General features: G+C 45.7%; 1 protein-coding gene across 3 annotated transcripts in view; it reads left to right on the top strand.

Moving 5' to 3' along the window:
* The window catches only part of MAPK8IP1 (mitogen-activated protein kinase 8 interacting protein 1), a 499,492-nt gene that overhangs the window by 310,086 nt on the left and 171,451 nt on the right, over positions 1-17,955 (top strand). For all 3 annotated transcript variants that reach the window (XM_069623253.1, XM_069623252.1, XM_069623254.1), the window contains exon 3: positions 11,535-11,750. In XM_069623253.1, coding sequence (XP_069479354.1) covers positions 11,535-11,750 — 216 coding nt within the window. The remainder of the gene's footprint in view (positions 1-11,534; positions 11,751-17,955) is intronic.

Raw genomic sequence — 17,955 nt, 5'->3', positions numbered from 1 at the left:
TTGGTTAGAACAATTGGCAGAATACTGGCCCTGCTACTTAGACACAGTTCTGTGTGGAGAACCCCACCTGGGCAACTTGTATAATAAAGATATATCACAAGCCCAGTCCATATATTGTTCACCAGAATCTTTCCAATAGTTCTCCCTTTGAGGCAGGAGTCACGGGTCGTTGAATGTCTGACGGAGAACAGGGTGAACTATGGCGGTGAACGGGCAGCTTCTTTCCTGATGGGGAAGCGTAAATGTCCTGCAAGGAAGAGGCATGCGAGGCACCTCTGTGTCGATAGTTCAGGACCACAAAGAGTTTGAAGAACTGTGGCCCAGCAAGGATGTCGAGTCGTCGGCGTCTCTGTTGTCTTTGGGTGGCAGGAAACCCACCGGCGGATGCTCCTTGCCGCGTTGACGGCCTGGCCTTCTCCAGCGGGACAAGGTGGGCTGCGTTGCGGACGAGCGCATCCATGAATCGAAGGTTGTTAGGCAAAGGGAGCAAGGCGGCTCCAGTCGACGGTGGTGGACAACAGTGTCGGGCACTTCTCCTTGTGATTCCGTGGTGGTCCCCGTCTCCGGTCGGCAGCCTGTCGTAGGTCTGTCTACCAGGGAGCTTTGGCAAAGATCAGCTGGTGAACGATGGTCCCTCATAGCTCGGGAAGAGGGCGCCTTACCAGGTCCTCTCTGGGTCAGTCCTTGGAGACACAGCAGCTTTCAGATTGATGAAGAAGGGCCACAGCAATTCTTATCTTCCAGCAGGGCTTCAAGGTTAAGCTTCAGTTTCAACTCCAGTTTCTCTTCAGCTTCTGAACAGTGAGAGGCCCCCAGATCTACTAGTTGGTCTCCCATTCATTCTGCTGGGTCACACTCAGGCAACCAATCGATCAGAAGAGCATTCATGCAGGCAGGCAGCCAATCAGGTGCATAGTGCATTCAGACCGTTCACTTCTCTCCAGACACTCACAACAGGTTATGTGTATTAAGACAAGTACCCAACCATTCAACACTCCATACTGCATTCATACCAGTTTCGGGCAGGGCTGTCTCAGTCATTGTATCAAACAACAGAAACCAGACATCCATAACAAGAAATGCATATTGGTCACACACTCCGTTCACCCAGGTCCCACCCACAGGGTGTACCCACAACATAGTCACTGTGAAGACTCCAGCCAGTCTTGCCTGGACCTCACAACAACACCATATATGGAACTTCCACCCAGCCGTCAGACAGGCAGGGGGAAGGGACAGAGTCAGGGCTTCCCAGGACTTTGGGAAAACAAGGTAACAAGCAATAGAAAGCAAGAGGCCACAGGGGCCGTCTTGTTTCCTATTAGGAATCAACTGATTCCAATGGCAGGGCCGGGGTATCCCAAAATGGAGGATACTCAGGGCACCTGTCAAATTCAGCATGGAGCTACCACCAGCCCATACACTGCTCTGTGGGCCACAAGAAGGTGCCCACAAACATACACTAGGGGCAGAGGGTTGTACCCCCACCCATGGGTGCCATAAGGGTATCGCATGGCCCTGTAAACCAAACCAAAGGAGAGAGCTGCACCGCCAGGAGTCCCACATGAACTCCTGTGCAGAAAACACGACAGAACAGACGATAAAAACAGTAAAGGACAAGGATACGGAGGTCCTGTCCCTCCGATGCATTTCCAGCATCACAGAGAGTGGCTGTGGCATCATCACACACTGCGTCTTCCAGCTCAGGCCAGAGCAGAGAAACTGTCAAGATCAACTGTGTCAACTAATCACAGAACAGATGATATTTGGGAGCGGTGGATGGATCCGCTAGACTTGTCTCCCTTTTTTACACCCTCCTAAACTGGCTGACCACTTGTTCCCATCTTTATGCTATTGTACAGACACCCATCGTGGGAGTGTCTCCACCGTCTGTAAATGTTAGTTTAAATCCTTTCTGTTCGAAATTGACATTCCGGTTCTTCAAATAAATACAAATACAAATTCAAAAACGTGCGTCCCACAAGCCCTTCAGATTAAACATTCTCCCCTTTCTGATCAAATGCCTGTATTCTACTCCCCATGGGAAGTTGTAAAGTCCCGATTTTAGGGGAGGAACACAGAGAACAGTTCATGTTGGACAATGGAGTCATTCGTAAGGAAATTAGCACATGAATACAGCTCTGAAAACAAATAAAGTGACACTTCTGTTAAACAGTGCAACGATTCCATAAAATTCCTTTAACTATTACAGCATAGACAGAAATGTTCTAGCATATACTACTCTTAGGAAATAGCTGTAGGATCTTACCATTTCCAGATACAATCTGGCAAAATACTGCACTTCGGCTTGACTACTTCATCTTCTTTGTAATGTTTTTGCAGAAGATGTCTATCCTGCAATTAAACCTCTCAGTTGCCTGTGCTGTGCTGCACAACACCACCCCCCTACAGAAGAACTCTTGTCATCAAAAGTACAGGCTCTTGCAGACCCAGCCTCAGGGGCGTCACACTCAGCTCAGGGTGGGGTGAAGCTAACTTTCATTCGCTCTCTTAGCTCTGTTTCTTCTCACAGGGATTTGATGTGGTTAATTCGTTTACTTGTACAATTAGCATACAGGGCCTCTCTCCCCTAGGCACCTGAAACTAAACTGCAGGGGGGTTTAACTGTGCTTTTAAACGGCCCTCCCCCTGTGCATGTCTGGGGGAGAACAGGTAATTGTAGGGCCTGTTTGTGGTCCACCAAGTGATCCGTCGGTTGGTCTTACTCCTCAACTTCAGGCATAGTAAGAAGGATTTCATTTCCTGGGGCTTCAGTGCTCACAAATAATCCTTCCGGTGGTGTGGCCCACAAAAGCACTCAGGAGCATAAAGTTCATCTGGGAATTCAGCTTCATCTGGTTATTCCTCTGACTCTGATGTGAGTCCATTAGACTGGCAGTGTAGCTGAACATGTAGTGATGCATTCTGCCAACCTTCTTCCTAGATCACCAGAGTTCTACCATGTCCGTGTCTTGGTAATGTCTCAGTTGCTGCTCCACTATGTATGACTGAAACTCTCATCTGTTTCGCAATTTGTTACCCCCTCTCTGTCCCAGATGTCTGAGGAACACTGTTACTGGGCTGCAAGGTGTGGAATCCTACTTTCAGATCATAACACCATTTGTTGGCCATGGCATTCTTATCTGCAGCGGTCTTTGAAATCTAATGAGCCTGATCCAGTTCTTGTTGCAAATGGTTCACCCAGCACCGTCTGGGCTAACTCTGAAGCAGAGATCAATTGGCAGTTGAACTTCTCGACCAAACATCACATAATAGAGATGTCAATGCAGATACAATTGTAGGCATGTTCCAAAGTAGCCACTTGTTGGCTCTGGTGTTTGTTTATTGTGTATCTGGTCTTCTATCGGCTCAGCATGTCCAACAGTGTCTGGTTGAACCCTTCAGCGTGTGCACCTCCCTGAGGATGGTGCTGGGATGTGGACCTTTTCTTCACAGAAATATGACTCCTCATTTCACAAATTAGACTTGTTTCAAAATGGTGGCCTAAATTAGTATGAGGTTGGGTGGGCCAACCATAGTGCACAAAGAACATCTCCCACAATACTTGGGCAACTGTTGTAGCTTTTTGGTCCTAAGTCGGGTAGGCATAGCACATGAAATGATCTGTGATCACTAGGATAGGCTGCACTGTGTTATTGTCCATTGCCACACTTAATAGGTCATTAACTGAACTGTGCCTATAGGGGGTAGCGTTATCCAATGCAGCCATGCTTTTTATGGTGCTTCAGCAGTCACTGTTCTTGGTGCTGAATTTATCCTTCTGTGTTAGTCTATAAAGAGAGTTTGCTAGACCTCAAGGTATATGTTTTGTTGGAGCTGGGTCCTAGAGGATACGTTTTACTTGCTGTATTGTATCTTGAAACACAGAACTCTTAATTGGGGAAATAAAGTGAAGGGGAGGCACTATAATGCATTATCTTTTGAGCTGAACTTTGCTGTAGGGGGTTTCCTTTGGTAAACGGAGGATCCACCCCTCACAGCTGGATTTTCATTGTTCCCTTCTCTATCTTGAGGAACGCTACTGTTGGTTGCATTTGTTCGGTGTCACATGCATTCATATTTAACTAAGACTTGTAGGTCGCTAAAAACAGTCTGGGCGCAGTGATGTATCATAGTACTGGATCTCCGCAGCTATCACAAACTGAGATCTCCCAGTCAAGTGGTGACGGGGCACCTTTGGCGCTTTGGGGCAGATGCACCATGTTGAGGGCAACCCTTGCATGGAACTGCAGCCAGATGGCCCTCTTTGTGGATGCCGGGGGTGGTGCTTCCAGGCACCAAAGCGTGACCTTATGATTGCTTCGATTAGAGGGAGAAAGTACACCAAAGTGTGTGGGTAGAGTATGGAGGGTGCAACCCTTTATATCGCGGTGGGGAAGCAGTGTACTATGATCTCATCAAGTGAAAGTGACATATTAATTAGTTCCTGGCGTACTTCATCCAAACCCAGGTACTCGAGTTTGAATGCATAGTTACACGTGAGATATATCTTTCATCTGGGCAAGGGATGTAACATAACATGCTTTGAAGCCAGCCTTACAAACTAGCAAGAGGGATTACAAGCACTCACCATGGTTCTAGCATGCAAGCAATCTGCAGTTCCATTGTGCTAACGTGGCAGAATATAACACGTGCAGAAATGTATGTTTTCTCTCTCATCTCAACGTGTGTCAATTCAAGATGGCTTCCAACTCTTTCGGGATTTCTTTTTTACAAAAAGGTCATAAGAACTCACTTTTGAACCTTATAAAGTGCTTTGTGACCCTCTGTGTAGGGTCAGCGCTGAACAAAAGTTGAAATAATAATAACTTGCAGGCAGACCCATACGACCTGGAAGGGTTTATCCATAAAGTATTTGTAATTCGTAGTATGTGGGCCAGGTGTGTGGGTCAGCACATCTCCTTCACCACCACTCTCCCTCCTTCCCATCACTCTCTACTCTGTGGTACTTGTGTTTTTATTGTGACACACTTTATAATTAAAACCTTTCACAAAACATTCCATATATAGTTATATATTTTACAATTTAAATACATGAATTCATACGAAAATACAGACATTACCCACATGCTCATTAAAATGGAAACTCAGTAGGTTACACACACAACATCTAGACCTAGTATATTGGAAACTTAAAGTGCCAAGTGCAGCTTTTACCAACACATTGGGCCAGCGCAAGTGGTAGAGTTACAGCATAAGTCTCTAACGTTTTAAACCAAGTGCCAAATGCAGTGTTTTGATAGTCACCTAGGTCCTTACCGCCTATGACCCTGATATGTTAAATAAACTGCAAGTGCAGTTTTAATAAACATAGGAACAGCTTGGGGGTTAAAGTTACATCTTCTATATTTTTCATTTTATATCCAGAAACATTGCTCTTATAAAATTAATTTAGGCCAGTATCAAATGGATGTTTGCCTGCCAAAATATTGTATTTTCTTTTTTGGGGGATTTGTAGAATGCACTACAGCCCACAGGCATCGAGGCGCTATAAGGATATGTATGAGATCTTGCTTGAGGGTTACAGGTTTGCGGCCCATGGACAGAGGCTTGGTATACATGGTTTGGTTACATGATCAGAAATTACATTACATATAAAGTGGCTGTAAGGCTGGAGAGATACATGTATAGGAAAGCAGAACAAGATGCTAGGCAGGGCCAAATCAGACAAATAGCAATGTTTTCATGGCCTTCTGGAAAGCTGAATGAGACTCAATCGGCCTGATCTGGGCTGGGATGTTGTTCCAGTGTGTTGCAGCCAAGGTTGGGAAGCTGGAGCCCCCAGCCCGCATTCTGCGTGAAGGAGGAACCATAATGCGATTGGCATACGCAGACCTAGAAGGTCTAGAAGATGTCTGTTTGTGATCCTTTGTGCTAAGTACAGGGGCGCCAGATATATGAAGCCAAAAAGCCTTTTCGATTCAATCTCATCTAATTATATCCGAATTTCATGAACCAATAGGTTTTTAATGTTTCCAATGGTGAACTTCCATAAACAAATGAAACAGTGTCTCAATGTCATTACTTTGTCAAAGGTGACAAGAATTCAAAATATAATTGTTCTTGAATCTATTTGAGATTTCTCGTGTTGGGAGTAAGTTCATTCTTAGTCTTAAAAATAAGTTCCTAGAGATACTACAGGAAAATGTCATCAAATAGCGAGGTAAAACATTCCACTTTTTTCCCTCCACCGTTATATCTTTAAATAATGGATATTGGCCGAGAACATCTTTAATTCTGAACCAGGCACTCGCCCAAAGTCTTGTTGTTGCAGTTCTTTGAACACTGTTGAACATGTTTTGACTCATACATGTTCCTTTAAAATGGATTCACAAGCATTTACACATTCAGGAAGGGAAAATGCCATTAGCTTAGTCACCGTTAGTACAAGTGCCTCATACCAGGAGTCCTCTGTGTGGGTTCAACAATTTAATATGCAGCTGTCGTACTTCACTACCAATACTGGATAACCCTCAACCCAATCTCCACACCACTCCTCCTTCACTGCCGTTCCTCATTCCTCTGAATCCTGTAACAGATTTAACGGCACGGCACACCCCATCCAGGGACCTCTTCCACTGACACTAAGGTTGGCGCACAATAAAACGCGCCTTTTTATTTTTATTATTTGAACCCTTGGTTCTTTTTGGAAGAGGCACCCAACCCATCCCATCTCACACCCACCTTAACAAACACCCCGTGTCACCATGAACCAGGCCAGTGTGTAACAAAGAATTATTTATTTATTTTTTAAAATTCAAATGAAAAATCAGAGAAGAACACATTTTAGGGCAGCAATCACCAGTGTGTTGACAATATGATGCAAAATGTTGTAATACAATGAATTCAACTTTCTGACATCAGCTACATAATCTTTAAATAAAAACGGAAGCAAAATTACTTTTTTCACAATCATTGGTGGCACTCCCTCTGCAACTCTCCCCCCAACCACCTGCTAACTAAATTCTGTGTGGATGGAAAGCAGTGGCAAGAAGTCATAAAGAAGAGGGAAAAATCAGTTCTTAAATCCGACCCACCACCCCAAAATGGGAGGCCAAAAGAAATAATGAAAACCTTCAAAATGAGCAAAATGGCACACTTAAATTTCACTGGTTACTTAGAGGTCAGTTTACATTTGTGGTAGGATAGATAGGACAGAATTTCATGTGGATGCGCTAACGAGACAAATAAGCTTGCAGGCTACTGATCAGAGCACTAAAGCAACGTGGACACAGGTGAGAAGATCGATTTTGGGAGGAAAACAATGCAACAAAAATCACACGTGGCAAACTTGAAATGTCTTATTTCACACAGGCTTTACACTGGCAAACAGCTAAGGAAATGGGCTTAGCAATCAAAATCAGAAATCGGTTTTTGGGATGGGAAACAAAGACACAGAACAGATAGGATACAAACGGGAAGGGATGACTCTTACGGGATGAGGATAAAGATTTTTTTGTGGGAAAAGCAAATCGGATTTTAAAAGGAAAGCAAATTCACGAGCAAAATCGGTTTTGTTAACACAATGATTAGTTCCACTGAGACTATATTTTAAAGACTATAATTGTTAAAGAAAGTCACTTGTCATGAAGAGGTTTGAGTTCGAATTACAACCAAACCACCACAGGCTTTGCTAGGGGGTGGCGTAGGGGGCTATAGCTCTGGGTCTTTTGGTTGTCGCCCAGGATAGAATCTCAGGGGCTACACCGAAAAGGCTATCTAGCCCCGAGGCCCAACTGTCCTGACATTAGCATGGCCCCAGATCTTTTCCGGACCTAGCAACACCCCTGCAAATCACTGTGAATCTCTTTATAGGGGAATTAATTTGGTTATTCCAAATGATACTTAGGACTTACACAGGTACTGAAAGAAATAAAGAACAAATATGCTTACAGATATGGACATACATGGATTCTTCTAAGGAAAACGGTGAACAGAGGATACTGTCAATTTGGAAAATGACTAGTGTTCTTATGAGATTTTAATGTTTAATGGGATTTGAACAGGATGCAAGGTAAAATAGCGGGATATGCAGTCTTTTGGGTACTGTGTGATGGGATACTTACAAGGCAAACCTGGGTTTGGTAATTTGGACAGCCAGTAGTGTCTCTAGATGGTGGAGCCACAGATCTGGTCACGGGCAGCAGGGTCAAGAGATCTGGTGACTAGGTCTGCTGGGCTCTCCTTGTTGGGAACAGCTGGGCAAAGTCTGGTCACTGCGGACAGCGGGATGGGTCAGCTGGGCAAAAAGATGTGGTCACTGGATTCTCCTAAGGGGATCAGCAGCCTTTGCTCCTTTCTCCCTGAATTATTGGGATGAAAGTGGGTCTGGATAGGTGTTTCTGTCTGGATCTGGGTCAACTGCCTCTGGACCTGGTCTAGAGTCTTGGAATCTTGCAGGGTGAATTTTGAATGTTGAATCTCCCTGTGCCTCCCTGTCTACCGCTTATATAGGCAGAGTGACATCATAGAATTTTACAATATGGGCGGAAGCATCCTTCACTTACCCCCTGAATGGGATAGGCCAGGCTATTGGGGTCGCCTCCTCACTCCGGGCTGATTGGTCCAAGGAAGTGACATCAATTTAAGTGTGTGCATTTTATGACTTGCTTTGTCTCACCAGTTACTTTTTACCAATATAAGTTATGGAACAAAAACCTCATATTTATACCAGTCACCATCATAAAATTCAAATAGGCAGATCCCATATTTTACAAGGAATTTTCTGGTTGGAACGCCAATTCTGTGCGATGTTGCATCGCCCTTGGGCACAATTTCGCTGTTTTCAGGAAAAACATATTACCTAAAATTCTGCAAATGGCTACAAATAAGCATAATATAATTTGGCATATTTTCCCCAACTTTAATACCTGTGCCATTTATGCTTCCACCAGAAATGCATTTTCCCTGCCATTTCTTTTCCCCATGTGCCAGAGAGATGCACATAGTCTTATTATGCTTGTCCAAAAATCACATTAAAACTGTTGTGATATCACATTACTGCTTATTCAGATTGCTAAGAGAAATGTCTTAATATAAAAAGGTCTTTAAATCAAATGGGCTGAATTTGTCTCCAAATGTGGGTGGTTATTCCAACCGCCCAGCCAAAATGTCTTCCCTGGGTCAGCTGGCACAAGGGTTGCCATGACTCCTCCTTTGAAGTCCTCCAGTGGATACTTGGAATGAAAGCAGAGGAAATCACACCTACGAGACAAAGCTCAGGGCTTCCCCCTATCCTTTGTCCTTGGGAGCATTTCTGCCTGGCAGTCTGGGAGAACCTGTAATTATCATGCAGCCAGTGTCATGAGAACAGGGCACATGCCCGGGCAGCCTTAGTCACTAGTAGGTGCGAAATTAGCCTTTAAACCAAACGGGTTTGAGAGGAATGCCCGGGCCCCAGCCAGGCTGTTGAAGTCCTTGTTGGGGGGGGGAGCACAATATACATATCTTGACAGCCCCTCTCCACAATGTACAATTGTGTTTCTGTGCGAGCTAAAATATTATTTCACATTTGGCTTTGCCAAGGTCATCTTCTGCTTTACAACAACAGATTTACACGTGTCCATTTTTTTCTCTCATGTTCATTTCACAAAATGCGTTTTTTCACGCATGCAGCTTTGCTTTGCATTTACTTTCTAAAAGGCCTTTTATAGATCTGGTCATTTTCTAGAAACAGAGATATGTTTGAAAATGGTTCCTTGGTAATTGACACAAACAAAGAGCGAGCATCTTTCTTTTGAAGTACTTTGCGTGTGTTCGTTTATTTCAACAAGGTAAATCCAAGCCGTGCGAACTTGAAGCAGAATTATTTTGCTTTTCATGGACTTCACTGATGCAACAATGCTGTTCTGAAAGGGATGGCCTTATTTAATGGTGTTCAAAATGAAATGCACAGACAGGGCTGTGTTTTAATAGAAGAAAACTGTGTGATGTTTGAAATGAAAGTAGGCACCAGTGTGATGCCGTCTTAAATGTCCATTTTCCTGTGCAGCCTTGAATGTTTAAATGCCATAACAGCAATGCACAGCGATTCTGAATTTGATTTGTTTCCTCTGGATTCACATGAATGAAAACAAAATGCATCTATCCTTGGGGTGGCTGTGTTCAACACTCGCCCCATATGCGCTCAGCAGACCAAAAGCATAGCAATTTTTTTGTAACTGCTAAAATGCAGTTTTTATTGTAGGGAATTTCTGTGGGGCTGATAAATGTACCCCACAATCCAAAAGCCCCCTTGTTGCATTCCTAGCTTTCAACGCACCCCCATCAGTACCCCTTCTTCCCACACCGCCCTTACTTCCTATGCCCCTAAAGCCCTTGCCTACCATGACTTGTTAACCCTTCCTCCCCTCAACCTGAAACCTACTTGATTACCGCTCCTTTTCTTAGCCTCAGCCCACTTCCCTACTGCACGCTGTCCTTGATTTTTGTTCAAGCTCTGCTGACCTTTCCCTCACTACTGTGCCCTCTCCTTCCACTCAATCCCAATGCTTCCAGACTATCATTCCCCATCCTGTCTCTCGTTCCCGTTTCCTCACCACCTTTCCTTCCTCACTAACACTTCATCCCCAGTATATCATATCCCACCCACCCCAATCTCCTCACTGCTGCCTCCCCTACTTTCCCCACCCTTCACTCCCCCTTCATCCCCAACGTATCAGATCCCACCACCCCATCTCCTCACTTCTGCCTCCCCTACTTTCCCCAACCTTCACTCCCCCTTCATCCCCAACATATCAGATCCCACCCGCCCCCATCTCCTCCCTTCTGTATCCCTTACTTTCCCCAACCTGCACTCCCCCTTCCCACCACTGTCACTCCCAACGTCCTACTCGCCATTCCATACCTCATCCCACTCACTGACATGCCCCATTTTTCTGTACCTGTTAACGGTTGTGGTGTATGTAATTGCAGAAAGCAAACCCTGGCTATTTCTCCCATCCACCGTTCTTCCACCGCACCCCTCCCTGCCCTACGCTGACCAAACCCTCGTCTCTTTCACCTCAGCTACGTCCCCTCCTTCTCCGCCCATGTAATTGTTTCTGGTAAAGCCAATCCTTCCGGCAGATCGTCCCGTGGGCTCTCTTCTGTCAGAGCGAATGTGTGCAGTGCGCGGACACAAGCCAGACTTCCAAAAGCGCCAGATGACAGCCGATGGGGGGGGGTCTCTGCGCGCTATGAAAGACCAGTGCCCCGTCTCACTCTGTTCACAGCTGATGTTATACTTACTGTGTGCCTTCCACACCCCTGCAGCAATTATGCCATGTAGTCTACCCCCCACTCCCACGCCCTATGTACCGCTGTGTGAGCCCCCGTCTTTTTCGGACTGCTATTATCGAGTACCCCTTTCCCCCGCCCCTCCCAGCCGATCGGTCTGATGTAATGCTGTGTGAATCTGCCCCCCTCCCCCTGCCTGATGTCATGTTCGGTGACTCGGGCCCTCCTCTCCTCCCCTCCCCTGCCATGTGATTCTCCGGCCACCCCACTGATGACCGCTCCTCTCTAATCCCCAGGCCCACGTGATGACGGAGCCTCACGGCCCCCGTCCGCCGACGGGGGGAGCGGCGGGACGGATCCAGGCTGAGATGCTGGAACTGGACCTCATCGATGCGGGGGACGACATCCCGGAGGAGGCACCCGAGCCACGCACCGAGCCGCTCATCATGGACCAGTACCGGCCGAAGCGACCCACCACCCTGAACCTCTTCCCGCAGGTGCCTCGGACGCAGGTGAGCTGCTGATGGGCGGGGGAGGCCATCGCTTTGCTAGGTGCGAACACTCGCATTCAGTACCAAGTGAGAGTACTTGATCAGTTGGAAGTGTGCGCTTCTCTTCCCAGTGTGTGTGTGCGTGCGCGCGCCTGTGTGTGGTGCTTTTCCTAGGGTGCACATTAATTCGTACTTTGTTTGAGTTAGAGTTCGTCGGAGAGCATAGTGGGTTCACAAAATATGAGTTCGCGTATAACTGAGTGCGTAGTGTTAATGGGTTCATGCTGTATGACTGAGTGCACAGTTTGAGTTAGCAGGGTGTGGTTGTTTTTGTAGGACCAGAGTGCAATTGAGTTCGTATAGTGGTCGTTTGCTATCGAGCCGGGCGCTACCTGCTTTGTACACCCCCTCCCCACCCCCTCACCCCCGCCACTTCTCAAACAGTTGATAGCACTGTAAAGACTGGGGGCGAACAAAAAGCTCCCAGTACTAGCAAAAGAGGCAGGGAGATGCGCGTGGTTTGAAAGGGGCCTTCGATAGTCTGGCAATGGTTTAGGAAGTTGAGCGCATGGTGCGAGATACAGGTCACCTGCAGATTACCGGTTAAAGTCCTAGTAAAATAGCTCAGCGCGTTAGCATACCTGTTGCAGACATCTGTCTGTAGCAAGTAGTTTTATATGTTCAATTCCAGTGAAATATCCTCAGGGATATCCGCAGGGCTTTAAGTGGGCTAAGAATTTGAGGGGGGAGGGGCCTTATTTGGTGGCGTGGCTTGCATGATGGCCTTGGCCTGAAAAGTACACACATCATAGTAAAGTATGCAGACACATATATGCATGTGTATACGCATTTCTATATGTGTAGGCGTATGTAGGCGTACCTTACTATGGTTTCTGTACTTTTCTAAATATAGAAATATGCTGCGTATGTCTCTATTCATAAAAGATGGCTTGCATATTACGCAAACCATTGTAAGGTGCGTACATACATATGTAAATGCTTAGATTTGTTTGCGGGCCTTACTATGGTCTGTGCACTTTACAAGCCTTCTTTTTAAAACAGAAATATGTAACATATTTCGAGGTTTATAAAAGATGGCTTGTAAATTATGCCCGTGGGCTGTAGCACGCTTTACAAATACAAAAAAAAAAAAAAGTACACAATTGAATCCATCTTTTATAAAGCTTTGACTACAGACAAAGGCGTCTTTCTCCATCGGCAAAGCTTTATATTGTGTACTTTTCAAGCCATCTTTTATAAACACTCGAAATATGTCATGCAGTCCCCAGTTTCGGATGCCTTGGTGACCTGGGGGGTGGAAACAAAAGGACAGGAATTTCTTCCAGTGACCCCTCATCACTGTGGCTGGTTGGCACTTCTGTCAGCTTGCCTGACTCAATGGCGGGCGACCTCCCGTCGCCGCTCCAGCCATGGCAGGATAATGTGTCCTGCTGTGATGTGGCAGGACAGGGGCCCTGGCAGGGCTGTGGCCCGGCCCGCCACCCTTAAAGCACTGGGTGTCAGTGTCCGGTGCAGGGATTCATGTGTCTTAAATGCTTGGTTGGATAGCTCAGGGAGTAAAGTACTGGCGTCAGACATGGGGCCAGCCTGCACTTCATAGGTTCAATTGCTACGCAGGATCGACTCAGCCCTTTATTTTGTCCAGGTAAATTAAGTACTGTATATGATACAGTTAATAGCATTTGACTGAATTGATAGCATACGTTTAGTGTCGCTGGGTTTGTTGTGGTGATTTCTTTTGCAGTGTGATTTCATTCAGAGTTGAGTTTTCAGCATTCACGAATGCAGAGTGCACAATAGGGATCGTAATGTACAACTGAGTTCATAGATACCAGCGTGTGAGTGTGTAGTGTGCACTATTGAGTTTGTAGTGTGTGCGACTCAGCGGTGTACAATTCTGCCTCTATGAAATGGTTGAAGTTGCTGCTAACAGTTGAGTTCACAGTGCACACTACAGCACGTGTCTAATGGAACCCTCTGGCCTGATTCGAGCAACATCATCTCTTCTACAATAGAGCTGCTCACAATAGCGAGCCCAACCCGGGGCAGAGGCCGCCATGAACATCAGAGGGTGTGCAATTCATGTACATGGTTTCCTTAACACTTCGATTTGTGAGGAGGTACACAGGTGCCCCTGGGAAAGTCCTGTGAATATTTTCAGGCATCTCTGTGGGCCCCAGTGTGAGATTTATAATGATGTGTGCACTCTTCTGTGGCCCCCAGGGCTGATGCAGGAGACTGGCCCAGGTGACAGCAGGTCCCCACAGGAGACATTTGATGATGTCCAGGCCTGCCTATGGACCACAATCGTGATGTATAAATCATTGGCCCCTGTGGTCGCTGATTAGTCTACTGCAGTGCTTAAAGTGGGCCAGGGCCCCCCGGTCCCACCACAATTTTGGCGGGACGCATTATCCATGCGCCCGCCATTAAGTGAGGCGAGCTGATTGAAGTGCCAGCCGGCCACAGCGTTGCTGTAGCTGGCTGGCACTTCTGTCAGTCACTGTAAATTCCTCTGGTCACCCCTGCTGCAAGGGGTCACCAGAGAAAGTTACTGTCCCTTTGTTTACCCAGGTCGCCGAGGCGTCTTTAACCCTCGGTGAACCTGGGGATTCCATTAAATATTTCGAGGTTTATAAAAGATGACTTGAAAAGTACTCAATTCAAGCCATCTTTTATAAAGCTTTGCCAACGGACAAAGACGCCTGGGGCTTTGTTCGTCCTCAAAGCTTTATAAAAGATGGCTTGAATTGTGCACTTTTCAAGCCATCTTTTATAAACATAGAAATGTTTAAAAAAGATGCAAACCATAAGGTATGCACACACATATATGCGTACCTTACTATGGCTTGTGTACTTTTCTAGCCATCTTTTATACAAAGATATTTATAAAAGATGGCTTGCATAGTACACAAACCATAGTAAGGTATGCATACACATATATAAATGCTTACATGCATTTATATATTTGTTTGCTTACCTTACTATGGTTTGTGCACTTTTTAGGCCACGCCCACCCCATAAGTCACGCCGTCTGCCCCCCTCGATTTCTTAACCCACTTAAAGCCCTGGTCTACTGGTTGTGGTCATGGATGTTGGAAGCTATATTTAAAGGTACGGGAGAGTGTAGTGTTCATAGAGGGCCGGCCGCTTCTTGGCCTCGTGGCGGGCTCCAGGCACCTGAGGGGAATTAAGGGCTTTAGTGCTAAGAGGATTAACTGAAAATAGAAGGGTGTGGGGAGGAGTGCGGGTGCGGGGTATCCCTCGCCTCTCCGTCAGGGGGCACTGGTGCAAAGCCTTCAGAAATCAGCTGTTGATGTCTGCAAGGTAAGGACGAGGCCCTCGAAGGCAGGGAGGGAGAGGCAGTGGGTGTGCTGGCCACAGACGCACCAGGTTTCCCACTCCTCCCCCCTGCCTCCTCATGGCCTTTCTCTTCTTTCCATCCGCTCCCACCCCTCCCCGAATACCAAACCTCCTTCCTGTAGGTGTCTACTCTGCCGTTACCTGTCACCCACCTTAAACATAACACCGTGGGCGACGCATTATTGACCTTTTAGCTCCATCATTTCATTTCTCACTGTGTCTCAGTGTCCAAGTTTCGTGGCCTTCTCTCTTCAGCGCCACACGATATTTAGCGTGCCTTCATTTCGAGCCGAGTGCCGCTCCCACATTTCTCTTCGTTCCGAGCTTCGCCTCCTTGTACTGCTCAGATTTCTTGCTGGTTCCTTTCCTCCTGCTTCAACTTACTTTTTCAGTGCTTGGAGTTTGGAAAGTGCCACTGCATGCAGTGAAAGTCACCCCAGAACTCTCAGTGCTCATTACATTTTAATTTATAATTATAACAATAATTATAATTTTTTTTTATAAGTGGTGGAAATGGAAATCATTTTAAGGGGGATCCCACAATGGCCGCGGTGGGGGTGGAGTTTGGGGGTAGGGGTGGAGTGCCGAGGGGGAGGAGTTCCGAGGCAGCAGAGCTGGCAGTTTGACTCCAGTCAAAGGACATGTTCTAAATAATATTGAAAAAATGGTGCAATTTCTTTCATGCTGCTTCTTTCCAAACTCCACACATTTCCATGGCAGTGGTGAAACCGAAATACTGTTGGTAATGCAGTGCTTTTTAGTACATTAAGGGATCCATAGACATGCTCTACAGTAGAAGGCTACCAAGGTAGCTCAGCAGGTTGAGAGACCGTTGCTGAGATGTTAAATATTCAAAACTGGTTGTTAATCGTATAACTTTTTGCAATTCCTTATAAGCAAGAAAAACAAGTGCTATAAAATGTGTTTGGTTACTTGACAAGCATATAACATCTTCATAAATATAACCTGTGATAAAACACAAAGGGGTACACAAATTACAGAATATATGTGGTAGTCGGAAAAAAAAAACATGTCAACGAAAAGTAGTGAATGCAAGCAGCATTTTTCAGCTTGGAAATGACTTTAGTTTTTCTATGGAAGTGGGAAATGCACATTTGGAAAACAATAGTGTGCCCAGCATGTAGGTAGTCTGCTTTCAACAGCGATGCCCCCTCCCAGTTATATTCATGGGCAATTGATTCTCATGGTGTCCCTTTCAGGCCAGAAGAAGATAACTGGATAAGCGAAGGATACCTGCAGATGCGCAAATGACAGCTTGTGAAAGGCGCACAGAGCAGATTAGATCACCAAGCCCCCAGCTCCCCTAGAGCTGGGGGCTCGGTAAATCCTGGTCAAGGCTGAGGCTGGGCAGTCCCGAAATTCAGCCAGACATCTGATGCTGGATCTCGGACCCGGCCAGAGCCCGCCCATTGGCCAGCTCTGTTTAAAACGCGCATAATACCCAGTTGCCATAACATTATCTGCCCTGTTCCTCTCGGGTTCAAGTGGCTCTTAGGATCCTGTGCATCCTCCTGTGTTTAAGTGTCTCTTGGAATTCTCACACCCTCTTGGGCTCAACTATTTCTCAGCACCACCTTGGTTCAAGTGTCTCTTAGGTTTCTCAATGCTTCTTAGGTTCATGTGCTTCTGGAGCTTCTAAGCACTTCATAGATCAAATCTGGTGAGACAACTGCTACTGGAAGAAGATCCGCAATTAAGACCAATGGGTTTCGACCTACAAGAAAGTGATGAAGTCCTAAAAACCCAGGAGAGAGTAAAGAAACACTCGGTGAGACAAATCAACAGAAAAGACAGAGAGACCAGTAGTGCCAACACTAACAGAACAACATCAGCGAGAAGAGGCACCCAGAACACACAAAGCTCAAACAAAAGAATTCAACAACAAGAAGAAGAAAACAAAGCAGCAAGGTGGAAATGGTTGAAAAACATGATTGATGACAAAACAAACACCCAATAATATAAAACAGTAAAAAGCGTGGGTTCATGGAGCCTGGGAAGTTGGAACACCAGAGGCTCTAACCACCTTTTTACTAATGGAGCGCTTCAAAAAGAGAAACTTAGTGTGTTGTGCCTACAAGAAACATGGCTGGTGCAACCACCGACATTGGAAGGATACGTGGTATTGCCAAACCCAACAGTCAAAGGTCCAAAAGGTAGACCTATGTCAAGTCTATTGGTAGCCATCAAAAATGACCTGGACTGGCAAGTGCTGGAGGAGACAAATCCAAACGTACTCATTCAGATGGTAGCGTTACAGCTGGATAAAAAAGCCAGTAAAGTACTAATACTGATCAACATATATTGGAATCCAGCAAACTCACTACACGAAAACCTGCCTGATGAAATGGCAGAATTAATCGATGAACAGAGAGAAAACTTATGTTCATACTGGTAGGAGACTTAAATTGTTCGTGCCTGAACAAGGACGACCGATCAGAGCATGACATAACAACAGCTTCAACAAAGGAAAAAAGAGGTACAATGAGATCCTGGACTATATTTGCATCTCAAGTAATTTGTCGGAGAACATCCAGACCTTGGAAGTAATCTCAACAGTAGAAAGTGACCACAACTTGTTAAAACTGACGTGCAAAAACATCAGCAATAACAAGACCGGAACTTATAACCAGAAGTTGGTCACAGATCAAAAAGGTACCAAACTAAGGATCAGACCAGAGAAAACAAGAGAACTAAACCATAATCTAAAACAAATGATCTCGACGCTTGAAAACGAACAAGGCCAAAAAAGGATTGATTACACCCCGCTTTTCAGAACATTTGTTACAGAAAGGAAGCTTGGAAGTAACCATCAAATATCAAC

This window comes from Ambystoma mexicanum, chromosome 11 (assembly GCF_040938575.1).
Source record: "Ambystoma mexicanum isolate Mex_15411 chromosome 11, UKY_AmexF1_1, whole genome shotgun sequence".
Lineage (NCBI taxonomy): Eukaryota > Metazoa > Chordata > Amphibia > Caudata > Ambystomatidae > Ambystoma > Ambystoma mexicanum.
Note: the sequence above shows the minus strand (reverse complement) of the source record. Positions and strands in the feature narration are given on the sequence as shown.